The sequence below is a fragment of the Equus caballus genome, chromosome 24, assembly GCF_041296265.1.
Source record: "Equus caballus isolate H_3958 breed thoroughbred chromosome 24, TB-T2T, whole genome shotgun sequence".
Lineage (NCBI taxonomy): Eukaryota > Metazoa > Chordata > Mammalia > Perissodactyla > Equidae > Equus > Equus caballus.
Window position 1 is genome coordinate 56,373,463 of NC_091707.1, and position 20,722 is coordinate 56,394,184.

Below are 20,722 nucleotides of genomic sequence, written 5' to 3' on the forward strand. Positions count from 1 at the left end.
CATGAACGTGGAAGGCGGGGCATCTCAGCAGAGGTAACCCTCAGGCACCTGTGCACACGCTCATACGCGTGCATGCGTGCACACACACGCTATCTCTATATCCCTGTTTTGAATCCTTTATTTTGAGAGCAGGAGCTACATCTGTCTTTAGTGCTCCTGCAAATGCCACAGCGGTCAGGACACCACACAATACATACTGTCTTCTGTGAACATCCCATAACTAACTGTTGGCTAACATTGGTTATGGGATGGCCCTCTCTAATGTGGGCAAATGAAAACCAGTTCCGTGGCCAGTGGGGAACATGTGTGCCAGGTGATGGTGTTGACTCCAATTTCTCTGATTACTTTGTTTTCGAGGTCATGGGATGGTAACTAAGCAGCTTTTCTGCTATCTTGCCCTATACTTTCCCTCAAACTCAAATTGACCTGATAAATACCTAACCTGACATGCGCTGACACTCAATCATGACAGTCAGACCTGTAGTTCCATTAGCCAAATCAGGCACCTCCACCAGAATGTTGCAGACACAGCTTAAACTCAACATGTCCCCAAGTTGCAATCATGCTCCCTCAAAAACTTGCTCTCCGCCTGTGTCCCTTCCTTATCACTGTGTTGCCCCAACTACAAACATGGGCATTAGCCTTTTATCCTCCATTCTGGCTCTGTCCCACCTGAGCGCGTCTACCTCCTGGGTATCTGTGATCCTTCCTCCTGTTCCTACAGTAGAGATGCCTCATGGGCATGCACCTGGACCATAACTAGATCCTGGTTGCTCTCCTGGCCTCCTACCTTTATCCGCACCCCCAACATTCCTGCCATGGATGTCTCTAAAGTGCAAACGTGAGCACGTCACTCCCCAGTTTAATATCCTTCCCTGAATTGCATTCAAAAGAAGACCAATTCCTTGGCAAGACCTACTAGAGTCTTAATCGATAGCCTTTGTTCCTTCAGTCTCCTCTCTGGCCATAACGAACTACTGCTCTGCAGGGCTCTTTCACACTTCCAAGCCAGAACACTCTCACCCCAGCCCTTGCAGACACATCGCATATCACGTCCTTCTGATGGCTAGCTTTCTTCTGTTTCCACCCCCGGGGAAGTGGACAAGGGTAGTGCCTCGTTCACTGTGGAACGCCTTGCACCGTGTTTTGCACACAGTGCCACGCCACAAATGTCTATTGAATGAATGAATGATGTGCAACACTGCATCAGGGACTTTGATGCAAGAATATTGGTGGCATAGATTTGTCTTGGAGAAGCCCTTCAGCCCCCTTAGAGCTCCATGGTCATAAGCTAATAGTTTCAGAACTACTTTTGGATATCGATTTATAAAATTGATAGCATATATTTTATTTTTAAAATGAAACGTTATTAACTAGGGGCATTGCTCTACTCTCCATATTTTTTAACTATTTGTTTTGGAGAAACTATTAACCCACTTCAAAGACTAATCAAGAACCCTTTCTGCCGCACGAACCGTTTGACGCTGCGCAGTCTACCCGCAGATAGTCGTCTAAAGGCGCGCAGGCAGCACTTACTCTCAAGACCTCCCACGACACTCCTCACTTTAAATCTTTTTTTCTTCTTTTAGCCTTCCCATCGCCGAGCAGCACAAAATGACCCAAAATGCTTTGTCTGGCAACTCTCACAAGTGAAAATGCGGGCCTAAGAGAATGCAATGATTTCTGAGTGCCCAGTTAAGACGCAGCTCCTCAGTCATCACGGGTGAGGTACCAACGCTTCTCACAGTGAAATCTGTCCGCTCCTGGAGTCTTGCTACCTAACGCATTTCTGCCATGTCGATTCCCGTCATTGGGGTCTCCAATAGCTTTTGCCACTAGACAGACTGCGGAGGTAGCGTATCAAAAAGTTAACCAAAACTCATCTTCCCCATTGCTATGAGTGTGAGGTGAAAGAAATCACGTGACTCCTGGTCATCATGCAGAGGTTTCCTCACATGGCTCCTGATCAAGCCAAATTAAAGAATAAAATAAAATCCCACTGGCGCAGCTGGAGCCTGATCCGCCAGACCCGGCCTCTGTGGGCGGGGCCAAGGCGAGGAGGCGGGGCGGGCCTCGATGGGGGGCCCACGCGGAAGGGGGCGGGGCCCGGTGGGCGGGGCCAAGCGGGGCCCCGCGAAACTGCCGCTCGTGCAGCTCCCGGGCCCCCTCAGCCACCCCCGTGCGCCGGCGCCTTGGAGGTCAGCGAGCGCTGCGGCGGCGAGGGGCCGGGCCGCACCCTGCCGGCTGCAGAAGTTGTTGTCATCCGTCTCAAACGTGTCTTTTCCACGCCTGGCTTGCCCTCCGCTCTCTCCGTCCCGCACGTCCACCGCAGGCACCGACCTGTCGCCGCAGCTGCCGCCCCACGCCCCCTCCCCAGACCCGGCTCGGCTCTCCCGGCCGCCCCTAGCCGCCGCCGGGCCTGAGGCAGACGCCAGGCGGAGCGCGGCGGCCGAGGGGAGTGGGAACGAGGCCGCGCGCAGGGGCGGGGACGCGGGGGAGCGTTAGGGCACGTGGGGGAGCGTCAGCCAATGGCAGGCCGCTTGGCGGGCGGCGGGGCGGGGTCGGAGCGGGGCGGGGCCGGCGGCGCGGGGGTGGCGGGCGGGGCGGGGCGGCGCGGGGCGGGGCGGCGCGGGGCGGGGCGGCCGGGCCGGGGGAGGGGCGGAGAGACGCCGCCGCCGCCGCCGCCGCCGCCGCCGCTGCCGCCGCCGCCGCGGCTGCCGCAGCCTGGGAGCCTGGAAAAGGGGAAGCGCGAGCGAACGAACGGCTCAGTCCCCGGGCGGCGGCGGCGGCCGGGGGGGCGCGACGGCCGGGGCGGGGGCGCTGCTGCTGCGGGGGCCCGGCGGCGGGGGCGGCGGCGGCGGCCCGCTCCAGCCATGCCGAATAAAAACAAGAAGGAGAAAGTGAGTGCGGGCCCGGGCCGCCGGACGGCCGGGGCGGGAAGGGGAAGGGGCGGCGCGGAGGGCTGCGCGGCGGGACCCCCAGCCCCCGACGCCGGGGTCCCGAGGGCGCGGGGGCGCCGCTCCGGGTGGAGGTGGGGGCGGGGGCGGGTAGCGCCGGGGCCGCGGTGCCCGGGCCGGCCGGGGGTCCTGGCGGCCGGGCCGGCGTGGGGAGGTGGGGGCGGCGTGGGCGCCCGCCCCCGGGCATCGCGTGATGGGGCAGGTGCGGCCGCGGAGGTGGTTGACCCAGCCTCGCACACTAGGCAGGGGCTTCAGGGTGGGGGCCACGGACCCGGAGAGGGGGCCCCGGCCCGGGCAAAAGGGAGCGAATGGACCCGCTTAGCGCTTGGGGAGAACCGCCTGCTCTCGAAGGGACGCTCTGGGTTCTGAAATACTATTATTATCCTGGGTGGCGGCGGCGACGGCTCTGAGTGTGCTGCGTTTGCACGGGAGGGGGTGGGGGGTGGTGGTATGTTTTTGCTTCAGGTGGAGCTCTGTAGCGTTTCAGTATCACCCCAGAAATCCCCACTCGCAGAGTTTAGGGTGGAGGGAAGAAAGGGATGTAATGTGGATCCTTCAAATGCCGAGAGCACTGTATAAATTTGGGTTTATCTGTTCCTGCTTAAAGTTTTCAACGCCAAATACAGATGAAGAAAACAAGGAGAGTCTGAATGGGGGGGGCTCACGTTGCAATATTGTATCTCTAAGTAAACAATAAGATGTGGAACTTCTTGATGGGATTGATTAAAATGATCAGAAGTCCTGGTTTTGTATAAGTCAGTTTTAAAACTGCATTTTGGTTTATCTGATATCTAGCAGTCTAAAAATTGAGAAGCCTAATTGATGCTGCTTGATGTTTCCCAGGAATCACCAAAAGCAGGGAAAAGTGGAAAAAGTTCGAAAGAAGGCCAAGACGTGGTCGAATCAGAGGTAACTATTTTCAAATCTTCACTTTACGGTTTTTAAGGAACACCTTTTAACAGCATAGAAAAACCGAGGCTGATAAAACTGGGTTTTCTAAAATGTTTCCTTATATGAGATTTTTTTCGTAGTGTCTTTCATAACCCTCAATTGTAGTTATTTAGGTTTTTATTATTCTGCCTTGGGAAAATATGAATGTTTTTATGAAAGTTGTGCATATCTGTGCAGCTGGTATTTTTAAGTTCACTCCCCCCCCCCAAGTCTAGCAGCCCTGTAGACTGGTTTCACAGACTCTCTGGCTGGAGTTGTTCATGTTCCTTTTGAGCTTTCAGATTCTCCCCCTTCCTTCTTTTTGCAAGTGGCCAGGTCCCTCCCTCAGTGGCTCATTTTCCTCCATCACCTTGCTTTCCTCTGTGCAGTCTTTGCTGCTGGTGTCCTGCGGTAGCTCCTTTTCTCTGTTGATGTCTGATCCCCTTAGCCTCTTTCCCCAATAGTGTTGGTATATTTTGGTTTATCTAGTTGGGGTAATTTTGCACAATCGTCTTTCATATTTTTTTCTCTTTCTACCTTGGTCAGTTCTGATTTCTTTTGCTTCTTGACTTTGGGTTCATTGAGGCACAGCTGGAATGCTCAGTGAGGATGGTGTCTGCCTGATGGGGTGGGTGTCGTTCTTGACACAGCGGTACTTTGAGAGGATTCGTAGAGCCAGCACTTTGCTTTGCCTTTTTCCTTGTGACTGGTTGTTGAACTACATCACCTCAGGCCAAGGGCCCGGGCAGGAGCTGGAGACCAGGCAGAGTTAATAGGCCCTTTTGAATCGTTGGTGGTCGGGAAGCTGATGTCAAGTTCTCCAGAGCTGCATCATTGAGGTCCCTGGTCTTACGACAGAGGACATTAATTTGCAAGTGACAGACCCCTTCCTGTAAGCCAAATCAGTATGAGTTCACCTCTGTCTGGGAGACACAGTTAACTGTGAGTATGTTCAGTGGCCCTTTTTTTGCCCCCGGTTATCTTTTCGTTATCATTTGGTGCATTCTGAGTCCCCCTCCTCTTCAGCACGTGGTTCATTCCAGCAAATCTGTTGCCCTTCCAAAAGCAAAAAGCAGAAATCCAGAAGATCCCTTAGATATCGGTAGTGAAGGGTTATTTGTGCCAGCTCTCCCTGCCCTTTGTTCACAGCAGTCAAGCTTTCTTGTTGGCCTCCTTGCTTTTGACTCACTTATTTCTGTGTCACTCTTTTGACTAAATTGATTTAAATGAAATTTAGCCACTCTGCAAAGCTGTATGCTTTTTCTTTTCTTTTCTTTTCCTTTTTTTCTTTTGGTTTATTGATCTTTCATTGAAACTGCTGAGAGTTCAGTGCTCCCCGGAACCTTTCTTGTTCAGGTACTTGTCTCCTTTCACTGTTAGTGTCACAAAGAAATATCAGTGTGTGTGGTTCATTTATTTTAGCAGAAAGAACCTGGCGATAAGGATGGATAATGTTAAGTTTGTGAAAAATCCATCAGTAACTCAAAAATACCAACACCACTAATATGTAAAATGCGTGTTTTTAAGGTGGATTGGGTTCCTAGACTGTCAGTTGCTTAAGACTCGAGGTGTGGCCTGCAGTGTCTGAGTGTGATGCCCTACTTGTCTTTCTGTATTTTTTCTAGCACTACTGTCTAAGACCTGGAGCTACAAAGCTTGAAATTACCACTGAAAAATACTGAAATGTTGGGCCCTTCACTACTTCCTCATAAGGATACCAGAGGCAACATGGCATATTAAGCTTGACACTTGGCAGATCACTGTGTAAATTATTTTGCAGGAATATAAATCGATGCTCGTCGGGTCTCTGAAATTTGAGTTGACTGTTACTTTTTCGTTGTTGTTCCTCTCCCCTCAGTCTTCATCTCGCTTCTTCACTTCTGGTTCTACCCACTTACCAAATATGATTGACTCGTGCAGGTGAATTAAACCATTATTGTGCACTCTTCTCTTCTCCTGTCTCTCAATGTTACATCTCAACTTGAATATTTCAACCTGAACAATTCAAAGAGGTGTGCTATTCCCAGGCTGCTCCTCAAACCTTTTTAATATCTCGTCGCCTTCGCAGTCAGCGTTTGCTCACGTTACCCTGTGAACTCGCCTCTCTTAGGACGGTTATTGCCCGCGGGGCTGCACAGCCTGAGAGAGGTGCAGAACAGGCGCCTGTCCAGGGCAGAGGAGGCGGGCTTGGGAAATAATTCTAACAGAGAAAAGCCTACAGTTGACTTAATTCACTACTTAAGTGTGGGAAGCGTCCTTATACTAAAATCCTGGCTGGTTATAATGTAGGTGCACAGAGAACAAAGGAGCAGGTGGCTTACATTGCAGAACACTTTTTGGTTAGAACAAGGGAACATTTGATGGCGTGGGTTTTTCAGTAAGGAAGATGAAGTCCTGCAGTAAAGGGTAGAGTGGTATAGAGGAAAGTATTTCAGCAGTGGGGGTTAGATAATAAAAATGCTGACTCCTGATGGCCGTGAACGATGTCACCTAGCTTCTGTGTCCCTGTTTCCTCATCTCGAAAATGACTTGGTGAGTTTCAGATTTGGCCATTTTTCGCTATATGGGATAGATTAGGCATGACCCCTCTTTAAAGAAGTTTTCCCTGCAAGATATAAGGCAGGGTATATCTTTCAGTGTAACAGAATACCATTAAAGGTCATTAACTGGTGCTCTGCAACTTTTGCCTTTTTTTAGAAATTTCTACTCCTTGAATGATGTGTATTGGTACATTTTTCTTCTTTTTTCTCTTTCGAATAGAATGTTTAAATTTGACTTGCTTATCCACACATGTCCTAGAAATAAAAGTTTCTGCCCAGGACGTACTGCTGGTTTATTTCACATTTTCAGGAGCGAGGCCACAAATGGGCTTGTGGGTAACTTGAAGTTGGAGAACCCTGGAGATTGACAGAGGGAACTCATCTTTGAGCAGCTGTTCTCAGTGTCACATTCAAATCTGCGGAAACATAACTAGGCACATTTTATGAATATTTAGACTCTTAATAAATTGCTCAGAGATTCCTAAAGTCCATTTTGGAGGATCAGATCACACGATGGTGTTTTTGTTGTTGTTGTTTTTAGTTTGTGTACTGCATCCAAAGTTACGTTTTAAAAACTGTTAATGCTTTTTGTAAAATGATTTGTTTTAAGCACATTAAAGGTTGTTGGATTCGTGTTCTTGGGTCATGTATTTTACATATCCTGCTTCAGCTTAGTTTGGTTTGAAAGTCTCTGCAGCCACTCTTAGGTAATCTCTGTTGCTGAAAGAAAGCTGAACAGTCCTCTCTCCAACTTAGTAGCTTATTTTGACCCCTTCTACCTTAGTAATAACGTCTTTCTCTTTATAATCTCTCCCTTTCCGTTCCACCCCTCTGCCCCCACCCCGTGTTGCAGACGGGCCAGGCTTGCTGAGGTCCCATAGGTGTAGGTGGTGGAGTCATGGTTTAGAAATTAAAACTGAAATTTTTAAAGTATTCATTAATTCATCTAATAACAACACCACCCATTACATGTTAACATAAATAATGTTTTTATGAAAAAATATCTTTTCGAGAACTTTTTTTGGCTTTCTAATCACTTGTCTCTGTAGCAGGAGTTTTAACCTGAGTGAGTTGGAGGAGGGCAGTGAAAGTCGGTTGGTGTGTGTGTTTTCTGGGGAGGCAGCCGTGATTGTCACTTCCTGAGAGGAGAGTCCCCGACTCCCCTCCCCCAGGGCACCAAAAGCCACTGTCTGCAGGCTGAGTTCTGGACTCGGCCGCCCATGCCCCATTTTCCATCCTTCTCTTCCCACCTTTTTCCATACGACCCTAAACTGGACTCCAGTGAAACTCAGAGAGGACCCAAAGGAGTAGTACTTCAAATTATTTTTTGAAATTCATTTGTAATTATTATGGAGGAAATGGAATTTCCTGCTTTTAATTGTCATGCCTGGTTCTCTGTTCCCGGGCACTCCGCATCGTCTTTGCTTAGGGCCCAGGTGTTTAGGAAAGATGGGGGGTCTGCAAAGGGTCATCAGCAGTGGATTGGAAGGCGTTTGAGTTAGGAGGCGGTGCCGAGAGCTTACTGCCCTCAGGGTAATGAGGAAGCGGTGGTTCTTCCCTTGAGCTCTCCCCTTTCTAGTGCCCACTCCTGTCCTCAGGGAGACCTGAGGGCCTCCCACACGAGAGCTCCCCACCAGGCATCCCACCCTCGGCACTGTTGACCTTTGGGGCCAGAGGCTCCCATGGGGCGTCCTGTGGTCCTGTGCGCTGTAGGATGTTTGCCAGCATCCTCGGCCTTCTCCGCTTGATGCCGGTAGCCCTTCACCTCCTGCAGTTGTCACGAGCGCAAGTACCTCCAGACAGTGCCAGATGTCTCCTGGAGGGCAAAATGGCCCCCTGTTGAGACCACCGATCTAGAAAGACCCTTCTACAAAATACGTACATTTGCTTGCAAATCACACCTGGCACATATTCCTCTGAGTGTAATAGCTCCTTCCTTTAGAATAGCAGTGCTCAGGCGAAAGGGGCGCCAGCACCCCTTTACGCTCTTAAAAACTAGAGAGGATCCCGAAGAGCTTTGTTTAGTGGGTTATAGCTGTCTGATACCTTTCATATTGGAGTTAAAACGGAAATATTTTAAGCATTTATTACTTCATCTAATGATAACGGTAATACATCTATTACATGTTAACATAAATACCATATTTTTATGAGAAATAATTATTTACAAAAATTCACTGAGAAAAATGGCATTGCTCTATGTTTTTGCAAATCTCTTAAATGCCTGGCTTGATAGAAGATAGCTGGCTTCTCAAGTCTGCTCCTGCATTCAGTCTGTTTTGATATCACAAGTCTTGTAGCCTGTGAAAAATTGACATAATGATGGTTATAAAGGCAAATCGTGTGTTAGTATTTTCATAAAAACAGCAGACCCAGAAAGGGTCTAAGGGACCCCAGCAAGGGTACCAGACCCCCGCTTTAAGAACCGTTGTAGAATCCTCTTCCCACCGTCTGTACTGTCTGTCTGAATCCTTGCGTCTTTTTAGCTTGAACTCAAGTTCGTTTATTCTGAAATTTAAGGGAAGCTTTTTCTCACTGTCTTGGACCATATTTTTTCCATATTTTAAATTTGAATAGCAGTTATTTGTTCTACTGGCTATTTATCATTTATGCTCCTTTGGACAAGCTGTAGGTACCTGTGACTTGCCTCCCACTCATGATTCAGTCCATGAGGACAGCGTTGGAACTTGACTCTGCTTTGCACTTGCCATATATGTTATAGGACCCAGAGTCAAGAAGTATTGTTGGTGGATTTTAAAAGTGCCCAGGGAGGAGCAGAACTTCAAGTCAATTAGCCTGCTGATTTTCCTGATAACTGTAAATTAGAAAGAACCAAAAAATCTCTTATTAAGAGGCTTATTTCTTTATCGCCTTTTTGATCCTCTAAGGAAATTTTAACTCAGAGTTTTCATTCAGTATAATTTGTTTTAAATCAATAGCATTATACTAAAACAGAAGATTGTGGTCATTAGGTCTGTTTCAAATGTCTTGTGAAAGTTTTAAGAAGAAGAATATTTGTTTTTCTTTTTAGTTTGCTTTTACATACCATCAGAGGTCACTGGTAAAAAATATAGTCTCTTAAGATCTTATTTAAATTAAAGCAATAGGATTTCCATTTCAATATAAGGTTTCAGTATGATCTTTGGTGCTTTATATTTCTTATTTGAAATTCATTTGGGGAATATTTCTCAGTAGTAGAACATACATGTTTTTTTAACATATTTTGTAAGTTAGTTTTGTTTTGAGCATCTCTTGTTCTGTGCAAGCACTGGGAAAGATAAAAAGAATGATATCGTCCTCACCTGTGAAGAACTGTTTTCTGTTACTTCTAAAGCATCACACCTGTTGCTTGTGGACATTGGGTGGCCTGGGGAGTAGCTTGGCCCCCCGTTGAGTCGTACCACGTGGCCTCTGCATGGATGGGACGAGATGGAGCACATTCTTGTGAAGAGCCAGCTGGTGCTTTGGGTTAGGAAATCAGAAGCTTTAAGCCTCTAAGCAAACACAGGATCATTATTGAATCGTGGAGTTCCAGAAAGCGTGTTGGACCCAGGGTGTGTGTTGTAAGTCAAGCCAGCAGAAAGATCCATCAGCATTGCTCTTCTTCATCAGTAAAAGCTGCAATACATGATACGTAATTCTAGAAGGAGTTCGTCAAGGGAATTATATGAAATAATCTAAAGTTTCCCGGGTCGTGAGAGGAGTGCAGAGTCCCTGTGTTGAAGCAGCTTCGGAATGAATGCAAGCCCATAGCCCTCGGATGATGGTGGAGAGGTCGCCACCTGCATCTGGAGGAGCTGGGTGAGTCAGTCTGCCACCAGAGTGAATCATGGTGATATTTTCCTAAGTAACACGGAAAATTCTTTTGAAAGATTTCAACTATAAAAAGTCTCCAGTGTTTCCTTAAAACATTGGGTACCTGCCGAGGTCAGGGCACAGTGGCGTCTGGTTTGGCACAGCATTCTAGGTAATTATCTTGCATTTTCCTATCAGTGTTGTGTTAAGCAAGGACTTGCCGGCCCTGCTTCTCGGGCAGGTTTGAGATCACTCCTTGCAGGGAAGTGCTGCTTCCCAGATCCAAACAATGGTGTCATCTCCGTTTCCTCCACCTGGGGGAGTAAGAGAACAAGCCTAGAAATCCAACTGTCCAGGGAAAATAATGCTTTATTAGTTTGAGGACATTGGATTTTCCTTCATCTTAGGTATTTTTTTGGAGATGAGGTTTAGCGTGGCTCTGAAGGGGTGTTAGCTCTGACCTAAGGCTGTTGTTGCCCAGTGGGAAAGTCAGAGTACCTGGGAGCTCAGAGGTGTTAGATTTGCGTTGTCCAAGATGTTAGCCATTAGCCACATGTGGCTATTTAAATTAACGAAAATTACACATTAAATTTAGAAATTCAGTTCTTGTGGGCTGGCCCTGTGCCTGGTGGTTAAGTTCAGCATGCTCTGCTTTGGCAGCCTGAGTTCATGGGTTCAGATCCCAGGTGTGGACCTGCACCACTCGTCAGCCATGCTGTGGTGGCGACCCACATACAAAATAGAGGAAGATTGGCACAGATGTTAGCTCACAGCAAATCTTCCTCAAAAAAAAAGAGGAAGATTGGCAACAGATGTTAGCTTGGGGCCAGTCTTCCTCACCAAAAAAAAATAAAATAAAAATTCAGTTCCTCAGTCACACTAGCCACATTGCAAGTGCCCAGGACCCACCAGTGGCTAGTGGCTGCTCTGTTGGACAGCAGATATTGAACATTCCTCACTTCACAGAAGGTTCTGTTGGACAGAGCTGCCTGAGACCCTAGCAGCATTTTCCAAAGGAATTCTAATGTGAGTGTATTTAACTTACTTTAGCTTTGTTAGCTATCACTCTTCTTAGTATGAAATATCAAATTTAAAGGTAAAGAAGGCATAAATTGGTGAAAGAGGAGGATGTGGATACCGTTAGGGAGAAGGGGAAGTGAGAAGACAAGGGAATTCCATGGGGAGGTGGGAAGAAGGCCCTGCTTCCCGCTTGGCCCGGGACCACCTGTGTTCCTGAGACCTACACCTGATGAACAGACAGGAAGTACCCTCTCCCTTGGGAGCAGGCCTCAGGAGACCCAAGGGAAACAACGTCTGTCTCCTCTTTCTTTTTAGACGTTTTATCTTTGTTCTTAGGTCAGAACACACATGGTTAAAAAATTAAAAATCTGTCCTTTCCCGTTTTGCCTAATCCACTGTCGGCCCTGCATCGCAGGCTGGGCTGCAGGTTCTCCACGGTCCAGATCTCGGGGGAGGCAGGAGTGTGTGTGTGTGGAGGGCGGGCCCTGGAGTAAGACGCCCTTTCTGCTCCTGGGAGTGTCCTTCCCGTCTCAGTCATTCTCTTTCACGTTGCCGGCTTCCCTCCAGTTGGTTCGTCGGTTCATGGTCACCCAGCAGGTACATTCAAGATCCTTCTGTGTGCTGAGTGCCAGTGCCGGCGCGGGGGTTCAGCACGGGACACTGCAGGACCCCTGCACTCATGCCGTTGGCTGTCAGTGAGTGCTGAGTGCACTGGTGTCATCTAGAGGCATTGGTGACATTTGGCGTGAGAATGTGTCACGCTTTGCAGAATAATGGCCCTGGGGCTTTCCAAGCCAGTTGCACCATCTGGTTATTGTGATACCAAAACTGTGCTCATACATTTCCAGACACCCTGGTGGGGCAGGACCACCTCTTGCAGCCTCTGTGCTAGAGACCGGGGAGGCTGCTTCAGGTGGTCAGGGACGGCCTCACCAAGCAGAGGACTTTAAAGATGAGACCTGAATGTGAAGAAGGAACCAGTGGTGCAAAGATCTGGAGAAGGGCATTCTAGCCAGAAGCAGCAGCTAGTGCAAAGGCCCTGAGGCAGAAGTAAGCTTCATGTGTCTACCGGAAAGAAGACCAGTTTGTGTGAAGAGAAGTCAGGGTAGGTCAAGCGGGAGGGATGAAGTCGGAGAGATGGGCACTGGCAAGGTCCAGTAGGATCTTGTCAGCAGCCGTCAGCAGGGTTTTGGATTTTTATTCTAAAGATGATGGAAGCCATTGAGGTGTTTGGAGCAGGGAAGTGAGATAATCTGACTTAAGTATTTAAAAAGATCTCAGTAGCTGCTGTGTAGGAAATAGAAGGGGAAGAATTGAAACAACGAGACCACTAGAAGACTCGGTCCTCTCAGATGCCTGGTTGCCATGTCCGCCCATCAGTGATGAGGCCCTAGCCCAGCTGGCCATGGGCTCTGGACTTGGGTGGGCTTGGCAGCTGACCACTTGCGTTTTAGGCCCTGAGCGGAGGGCTGGTTCTTGTGGCTTCTGACTCCTAAAGGCCAGAATGCAGAGAGCTTTGCTCTGAGGGCCAGCTTCACACTGGCAGCCTTAGTTTTTCCTAGACAGTCGGATTTCTTTGGAGAAAGCCTTTCTTCTCTTGGTAAACACCCGGTCCACCAGTCTTGTGCAGACATGCCTCAGTGGCTATGGACAGATCAGTATTCGGACCAAAAATTAATCTTCTTTTCAACCCCACATCTTACTCCCGCCCTTCAGAGTTTCTGAATCCTGAGCCTCCCGGGGACTTTGTGAGGGCAGGTCACCTGCTTTCTTCCTCCAGCCCGAGCCGTCTTCCTGGTTTCCAATCGCAGTTGTCTCTGCCTTGCTTCATCGGCCCCACCCCTCCGTGTGCTTTCTGCTCTCCAGACGTCTGTTGAATGCCCTTGTCCTGGGATGCACCAGTGACTCCCCATGCAGATCTTTTTGTGATTGAAAGTTCTAACTTTCGCCTTCCTTCATTATCACTCGCGCTGGGGCTCAAGAGGTTTGCCAGTTAGTGTGAGTGTATGATCCGCCTTGATCAGCAAAATCTCTTCTGTTTTCGCCTTACTTTCGCCTCTCAGCCAGGAATTGTTGGCCTAGTGTGGGGGTCAGGAAACTTTTTCTATAAGGGGCCGGATAATAAATATTTTAGACTTTGGTGGCCATACAGTCTCTGTCGCAACTACTCAACTCTGCTTTGAGTAGCAAGTGAGCAGCCATGGACAATATGTAAAAAAAATAGACGTAGCTGTGTGCCGATAAAGCTTTATCTACAGAAACAGGCAGGGAGCCATATGCGGCCCATGGGCCATAGCCTGCCTGCCTCTGGCCTAATGGAATCCAAATCAGGTTCAGTACCTACAGAAGCTATTTGGCAAGAGGCTGGGCACTGTTGCTACCCTGCGGGGCTCTGCTCAGGCTCTTTCTTACCTGAAACCAACAGTGGCTATGCTCTGTGAAAGACATATTCCTTTGTTTTTGTCTATTCACAATCTAGAAGCTATTGAGAGACCAGTGATTTGGCCTTGCCCAATTGAACAATTAAGTGTCTTACAGCTAGTTACGATTTTTTAGAATTACAGTGTTTGAATGGAAGGAAGAGGTACTTGTTTAGTATAGTGACCTTTATATGGGAAAACGTCTAGGATTGAGACTTTGTCACAAATCCACTTGCCTATTTTGTTGTTGGAATGAAATGTCTCACAGTTCAGAGAATTTAACAAACAGCCGTATATTTGCTGCCCGGGTTTTTTTTCACTCCGAATATATGGGAGTGTTGCTGCCTGGCTGCATAGGAGGTTGGGGGGTTGGGGATAACCGCTGGGCAGGGGACACTCAGGCTGGCTGCACCTCCTGTTAGAACTGCGACGGGCCACTGCTCCTGAGCATGAAGGGAGCCTCTCGAGTCCTGCTCCCTCTCCCTGCGGAGGAAGAGTCGGGGAGAGACTTCCTTTAGGCAGACGGTGCCCTTGCCCTCTGCACCTCCCTGAGTGTGAGCAGCCTGCAGCGGGGCCAGGCTGGGGCGGGCTCCACCGCCCGGGGCACCAGCACAGGGTCCACACCTGCCTGGGGTTGGTTGCTTCCCCTCCCCTCCTCTAAGACCCCACTGCCGGTGCCTCAAGCATGGTGGCGCCCCGCACTGACAGACCAGCCCTCCTGCAGCGCCCCCGTAGCTCTTCTGTAAAGAGGTCCTGGGAAGGGAAGGGCAGGGAAGGGCAGGGCGCGGCGCCCACTTCCTTCGTTGGCGTGGCTTCAGTTGGAGTCTCTAATAGTGTTTCGGACCGTCCGGAAGCCCCCACGTCCCACGTAGAAAATGCAGCTGCCTCAACCAGTCGGGGGCCCTGTGCTCAGTCAGAAACCTCCAGGGGCTCCCAGCTTTCACTGACTTCCAGTGGAAGGGACAGGCCAGCTATTTTGATCTGGGTTTGATATTAGACACTGAGTTTGATAAATAATTTCCCATCGTTGAGCCAAAAATAAAGAGGCTGAAGTAAATCCTGGGGCATCTCTCACCTCACTGAATGAATAGATAAAAACAAAACGACCCATAACCTCTGTCCCAGGAGTGACAAAAAAGGAAGAATTAAGCCTGGTTTAGATTTTACCCAAGTCAAGTAGCCAAACAATATCATACTAATTTACAGAAACTTCTTGTAATTTCAAGATAGATAATCCGGTTTTTATTTTATGAGTAAACACCTAAAGCAAGGAAGCACACCTGTTGTTTATCACTTACGTTCAGCCAACATTCCTGCCTTCTCGGTGCCAGAGCACAGCCGAGCCTTCAGGAGCGCGCGTGCCCGCTGGCGCTCGCAGCGCCTCACTGTCGGCGACCGTCGGCTCGGCCTCGAGGAGCGGAGGCTAGTGAGAGGGTGGCGCCGCGCAGGAGTGGTGGGTTAAGCACTCGTGGCGTTGAGTCCTCCGTTCCACGCTGATTCCTCCCTTGCTGTGTGCCCGGCGCTGCCCCTGACAGTGGGGTTCATCACTGAAAAAACAGGCCCTTTCAGAGAGCTTCCAGGCTCCTCTTGGAGAGACCCCCATCCCAGTGCCAGGCGAAGAGAGCTGCACAGCCGTATTGAGAGGCCACTGGGGGTCACAGAAGAAGGAAGCTCCTGGTTCTGCTTGGGACGGTTGGGGGAAGTTCCCTGAACAAGCTGAAAATGAAAGACAAAATCTCTTTTTTTTAATATGTGATAAAATACACATAACACAAAATTTACCATTAGTGACATCTAGTACGTTCACAAGTGTTGTGGAACCATCACCACTGTCTAGTTCCAGAAGATTTTCCTCACCCCAAAGGGAAATCCCCTACCCATTAAACAGTCACTCTTCATTACCCCCTACCCCCAGCCCCTGGCAACCTCTAATCTGCCTTCTCTCTCTGGTTTGCCTGTTGTAGATCTTTCATGTAAGTGGAGTCATACAATGTGTGGCCTTTTGTGTTTGGCTTCTTTCACGTTGCATAATATTTTCAAGGTCCATCTATGTTGTAGCTTGTGTCAATACTTCATTCCTTTTTATGGCTGAGTAATATTCTGTTGTTTCGATATACCATACTTTGTTTCATCAGTTGGTGGGCACTTGGGTCATTTCCATCTTTGGCTATCGTGAATAGTACTGCTCTGAATATTGATATACAGGTTTTTTCCCAATGCCTGTTTTCAGCTCTTTTAGGTCTGTGCTTAGGAGAAGGGTTGTTGGGTCACATGGTGATTTTGTTTAACTTGCTGAAGAACTGCCAGACTGTTTTCTGCAGTGGCGACGTCGCTGTGCGTTCTCGTCAGCAGTGTCCAGGCGTTCCGGTTTGTCTGCATCCTCCCTAACACTTGTTTGCCGTTTTTGTAGATTACAGCCACCCTACTGGGTATGCAGTAGTATGTCACTGTGGTTTTTATTTGCATTTCCCTAGTGGCTCAAGATGTTGAACCTCTTTCCATGTGCTTATTGGCCTTTTGTGTATCTTCAGAGAAATGTTTGTTGAAGTCCTTTGCCCATTTTTTAATTGAGTTCTTTGTCTTTCTGTTGTTATTAGAGTTCTTAGTATATTCTAGATACTAGACCTTTATCAGACATATAACTTGCAAGTATTTTCCCCCATTCTGTGGATTGTCTTCACTTTCTGTGTGTCCTTTGATACACAGAAGTTTTTAATGTTTCTGAAGTCTAACTTAATTTTTTTTCTTCTGTTGCTTGTGCTTTTGGTGTTATATCTAAGAAACCATTGTCAAGTCCAAGGTCATGAAGATTTATCTCTATTCTTTTAAGAGTCTTAGGCTTTTAGCTCTTATATTTGGGTCGTTGATCCATTTGAGTTAATTTTTGTGTGTGGTGTGAGGTAGGACTCCAACTTCGTTCTTTCGCTTATGCATATCCACTTGTCCCAGCACCGTTTGTTGAAGAGCCTCTTCTTTTTCCATTGAGTGGTCTTGGCTCTTAATTCTATCCATTGATCTTATGTCTGTCCTTATGCCAGGATATTTTGATGGATGTGCTCTTTTAAAAGATCTTATAAGGCATGTCAGTGTGGGTCTTCTTAAGCAATGTATCACATGGTATCACATAGTCTCTGGCACACAGTCACGGTGGTTGGGTCTTTCCATTACAAAATTACAGAAGGGGGGAATTCTGAAAGACATTGGAGAGTAGAAATGCTCGGGTGTGGGGCACAAGAGAGGTGATGTCTGAAGTCCAGGGACTGAGTGAGGTCCGAGTTTGGCTCCACCACTCATTGCATGATCCGAGAGATGGCCCTGCACCCTGAGCTCGGGTTTCCTCATCTGTAAAGTAAGGGCACTGTGAGAGCACCTGGAGGACTGATGCGGTGGTGTAACAGCCACTCCGAGTGTTCCACTCCGCTCTGCCTCCCCACCAAGGTACAGCTTCGCATGGGGCCACTTCTGTCGCTCCCAGTGCCTGGCTGGGGGTGAGTTGGGGAGTCACGGGGACTGTCAGAGCACCCGTGGAGAATTCTCTGTGGGCACTGCCCCTTTTGGGCTCTAACCATTATATGTCCTGTTGGCCGCTGATGTTTGGAGCTGAGGAGAAAAATGTGTTCAGAATGTCTCCATTTCTCCAGGTCCTCCTCACCTCCCTCCAGAGTGCTTCTTGACAGGTGACCTCATAGTGTCTTCACACACACATAAGCGCGTGCGCACAAACAAAGCCGTCAGACTGAGAGCGGTCCTATCCTGTCAGACCCATCCTTCCTTCCTCTGTGGCTCCCCTGTCAGCAGTGAGCATGTTCAAACCCGTCTCCCAAACAATCAGAGACCCCTCCTCTGACCCTGTTGCCCCCGGTTCCCATGGCCCTTCTTTCTTCCCAACTCCATTTTTCGAAGGTGCTGTGGATACTTGGGTCTTCCTACTTCAGCCTCAGCTTCAAGAGCTTCTCCCGACGCCACTCCACGTACTGACCTCACCAGCCTCCACACCTCCATGTTCCCAAATCCAGCAGAATGTGGCTTTTAGTGGCATTTGACAGGGTTGACCCTCCTTCCTTCCTGAAAGACTTTCTTCCGTTAGCCTCCGTGATGGCACACAGAGCCCTGATCTTCGTCCTGCTTCTCTGGCTGTTTCTCCTGAGCCCCTGGATACCTCCTCCTTCGCCGCCTCTCTCCCCGCTTTACGTGCTTCTACTAGACAGTGCCTTCGTCCTGTGACTTCAGTTGCCACTGAGATACGTTGACTTACAAATTCTCATCTCAAATCAGACGAGCGTTTCCTGAGCACCAGCTGTGTGGCAGCCGGACTGTTCCAGGCTCTGGGACCTGGGCAAAGAAGGCAGAGGAAGACAGGTCACTCACCAGCCTTACTGTCTTCAGGGCGGGGCGGGACAGATGGTAACCAGGAAAATGAAGAAAGGGCACGTTAGCTGTTGATTAGGGGAGCAAAGGGAGGAGAGCAGCGTCATTCTGGAGGAAGTGGGAGAGGAGGCAGTTCAAACTCCTCATCTTGTACGTATTGGAATTGCCGTATCAGTACCTCAGACTCAGCAAATTCACAGTTGAACTTAGTCCTCCCCATTATTCTTTCCCATCTTGGTGACTTGTCCACCATCCGCCTAACTGCGTAAGCCCGAGTCCGGGAGTTCTCATCCCACAGAGCGGCTCTGTCAGCCAGCACTCTGGACTTCACCCCAGGTATCCAATTGTCTGTCTACCTGCCACTGTCCTGGTCCAGGCCAGCGTCTTCATCTCTTGTCCAGACAACTAGAAGGGCCTTCCTATGGATCCTTTGGCGTCCATTCTCCCCTCACTCCAATCCGTAGTCCACACTGGAGCCTGAGGGGCCTGTTGAAAAGGAAGACCTGTTTATGTCGGTGCCCTGCTCAGCCCTTCCACTGGCCTCCAGTTGCCCTTCGGAGAAAGGTCAGACTCTTGAACCTGGGCTAGTTGGCTCTGGGCACCTGGTGCCGCTCCAGCCTTCCAGGGTTCCGGCCTTCCTCTCTTTACTGCGGCCTGCAGCCACGCTGAGCCCCTTGGGCTTTCAGTGACGCCTGCCTGGACACGGCCCCCTGCAGACACGCACATACCCCACTTCTCTCCTGTAGGTCTTCCCACCGTCCTCAGAGAGGCCTTGCTGACCTCGCAGGTTCCTCAGTCTCCTGTGTCTCATGTGGATATGTGAACATAAAATTACAGTTGTGACAGTTACAGAAGAGAAGCATGGGGCTGAGGGAGCACGTGACAGGACATGGGAGCTGACAGCGGTGTGGTGAAGGCCTTGCTCTACATACGGGGAGTGGGGGGCCAGCGGAGCAGGGCTAGAGGCTGCCAGGCCCCATGGGAGGGAGGACGTCTGTGACCAGAGCCTGGGGGCTTTGTAGACCACCCTTAAACTAGAAGGCTGTGAGCCCTGGAAAGTCACCGGGTTGAATTAGCCTGGGGTGATGGGACCAGGTCTTCTTTTCTAGAAGCTCCCTGCCTGACCCAAGGACAGTGCTCTGGAGGGACGCCAGCAGGACCCACAGGAGAGGAGACCTCGGTGGCATGGAGTCAGCAGGTCTCAGGTGTAACTTTTTGTTTTCTCAGCCATAAGAAGCCTCACCTTAATGTGTCTCCCTACAGTGGGCTGTCGTCACTCATGGACTTGACTTTGTTTTATGAGTTTGCCAGATCACCCAATCGTAGTGTTAGATGCTTTGTTGCCTGGGATGTACAGTCCCTTCTCCTGTAGGGGTGGGAGCAGCAGTACAGCTGGTTTTGTTCATGTATGTACCCAGTTGCTCAAGGTGAAGTGTGCATAGCGCTGGATTCGGCATCATAGAAAACTGAAAAGGAGTTGTAAACTTCAGTCTACTAGACACATGTGTATACAACCTAACTTTTAAAACAAGTGCATCTTCTTGGAGTTGCTATTTGAGACTGGAGTAAATCCTGGGGTTTTCTCGGGGCATCTAGAGGAAGCCGAGCAGAAAACTCTGAACTTGGGGAATCCCGTGGAGGAGAGTTATGGACAGGGTTTTAAGGAAGAAAGACCCATGCTTTCACAATCAGGTGGAAAGAATGACAAATGTCAGGGTCAAGGCCCAAGAAAGCACGTTTTGAGGAATAAGCTACAGATTTGGGAGAAAAGGGAACCCAGATCCTCCCTCCTGCTTCAGAATTCCATCTGCGTGCAGTCAGTGTGGCATCTTGGAAAACCCCAAGGATTCTTAAGCACCTAATTAAAAAGTAAAGCAGCTCTTACTTCTTAGTGAAAATTCCATTCAAGGATGAGAGCAAATAGTTGGTGCTTGAGTCGCTGTGTCCTGCTCTCCTTGGCCCTCCTGCGTGGTTAGAGAAGGCTTGGCGGGTTTGTGTTTCCAGCACAAGTTGGATAGGCTTTTGAAAAGAGTGTGTGTGTGGATACAGACTCCATTTCTTTGGGCAGACTGGAGCGGGTGGGAGGAGTGAGGACGCTGCATGAAGAATCTTGACAGTCAGCAGTCACCGCTGCAGCTGTCAGCCGTCACTGCAGAGGGCTGAGCACAGCTGAGCTCCACGGGGCTCCCAGCTCGTCCCCTCAGGCCTGTACGGCCTGGGACGGCCGCCCCCACCCCCTACCCCCGCTGTGCTGCGTGTGCCCTCAACCCACATCCTCTTCTGCTTGAGTATCTGCTCTTCTTCCTCACCTTGCAAGTGCCTGCATGTTGTTGGATGGCCAGCGGTTGTGATGCAGTCTGGAGATGAGCACACTAAATCTGGAACCTGGAGATGAATGCAAGGAGAGAGAAGCGAGAAAGAAGAGCATTTCCTGAGGTGCAAGGAGAAAGTGCTGTTATGTAGCCTTTACTGATTTTTGAGGGCTGAGTGGTGAGCTAGCAGGGACAGCTGTCATTTGTAAGTTCTTCAGCTTTATTAGTTTCCTACTGCTGCTGTACAAATGACCACAAACTTGGTGGCGTAAAAAAACACAAACTGTTCTGGAGGTCAGAAGGCTGAAGCTGGAATTAGGGCACTGGCAGGGCTAGTTCCTTCTGGAAGCTCTAGAGGATAATCCATTTCCTTGCCTTTT

General features: G+C 49.2%; 1 protein-coding gene and 1 long non-coding RNA gene across 6 annotated transcripts in view; one reads left to right on the plus strand and one right to left on the minus strand.

Annotated features, from left to right (window-relative positions):
- The first annotated feature begins 2,666 nt into the window (after positions 1 to 2,666).
- PPP2R5C (protein phosphatase 2 regulatory subunit B'gamma) overlaps positions 2,667 to 20,722 on the plus strand; it is a 140,457-nt gene continuing 122,401 nt past the window's right edge. For 2 of the 5 annotated variants that reach the window (XM_070249537.1, XM_070249538.1), the window contains exons 1-2: positions 2,844 to 2,900; positions 3,801 to 3,866. Coding sequence is in view for 3 of the 5 variants with exons in the window: in XM_023628403.2 (XP_023484171.1) it covers positions 2,874 to 2,900; positions 3,801 to 3,866 (93 nt within the window). In the remaining 2 variants the exon portion in view is untranslated. Of the gene's footprint in view, positions 2,901 to 3,800; positions 3,867 to 20,722 lie in introns of all 5 variants that reach the window. The other 3 variants (XM_023628403.2, XM_023628405.2, XM_023628404.2) reach the window with 3 other exon arrangements.
- Positions 8,484 to 15,306, minus strand: LOC106782530 (uncharacterized). Its single transcript, XR_001379752.3, has 3 exons — positions 14,961 to 15,306; positions 9,730 to 10,045; positions 8,484 to 8,728 (listed from the first exon to the last, which is right to left on the minus strand). It is a non-coding gene; the product is annotated as an uncharacterized lncRNA (long non-coding RNA).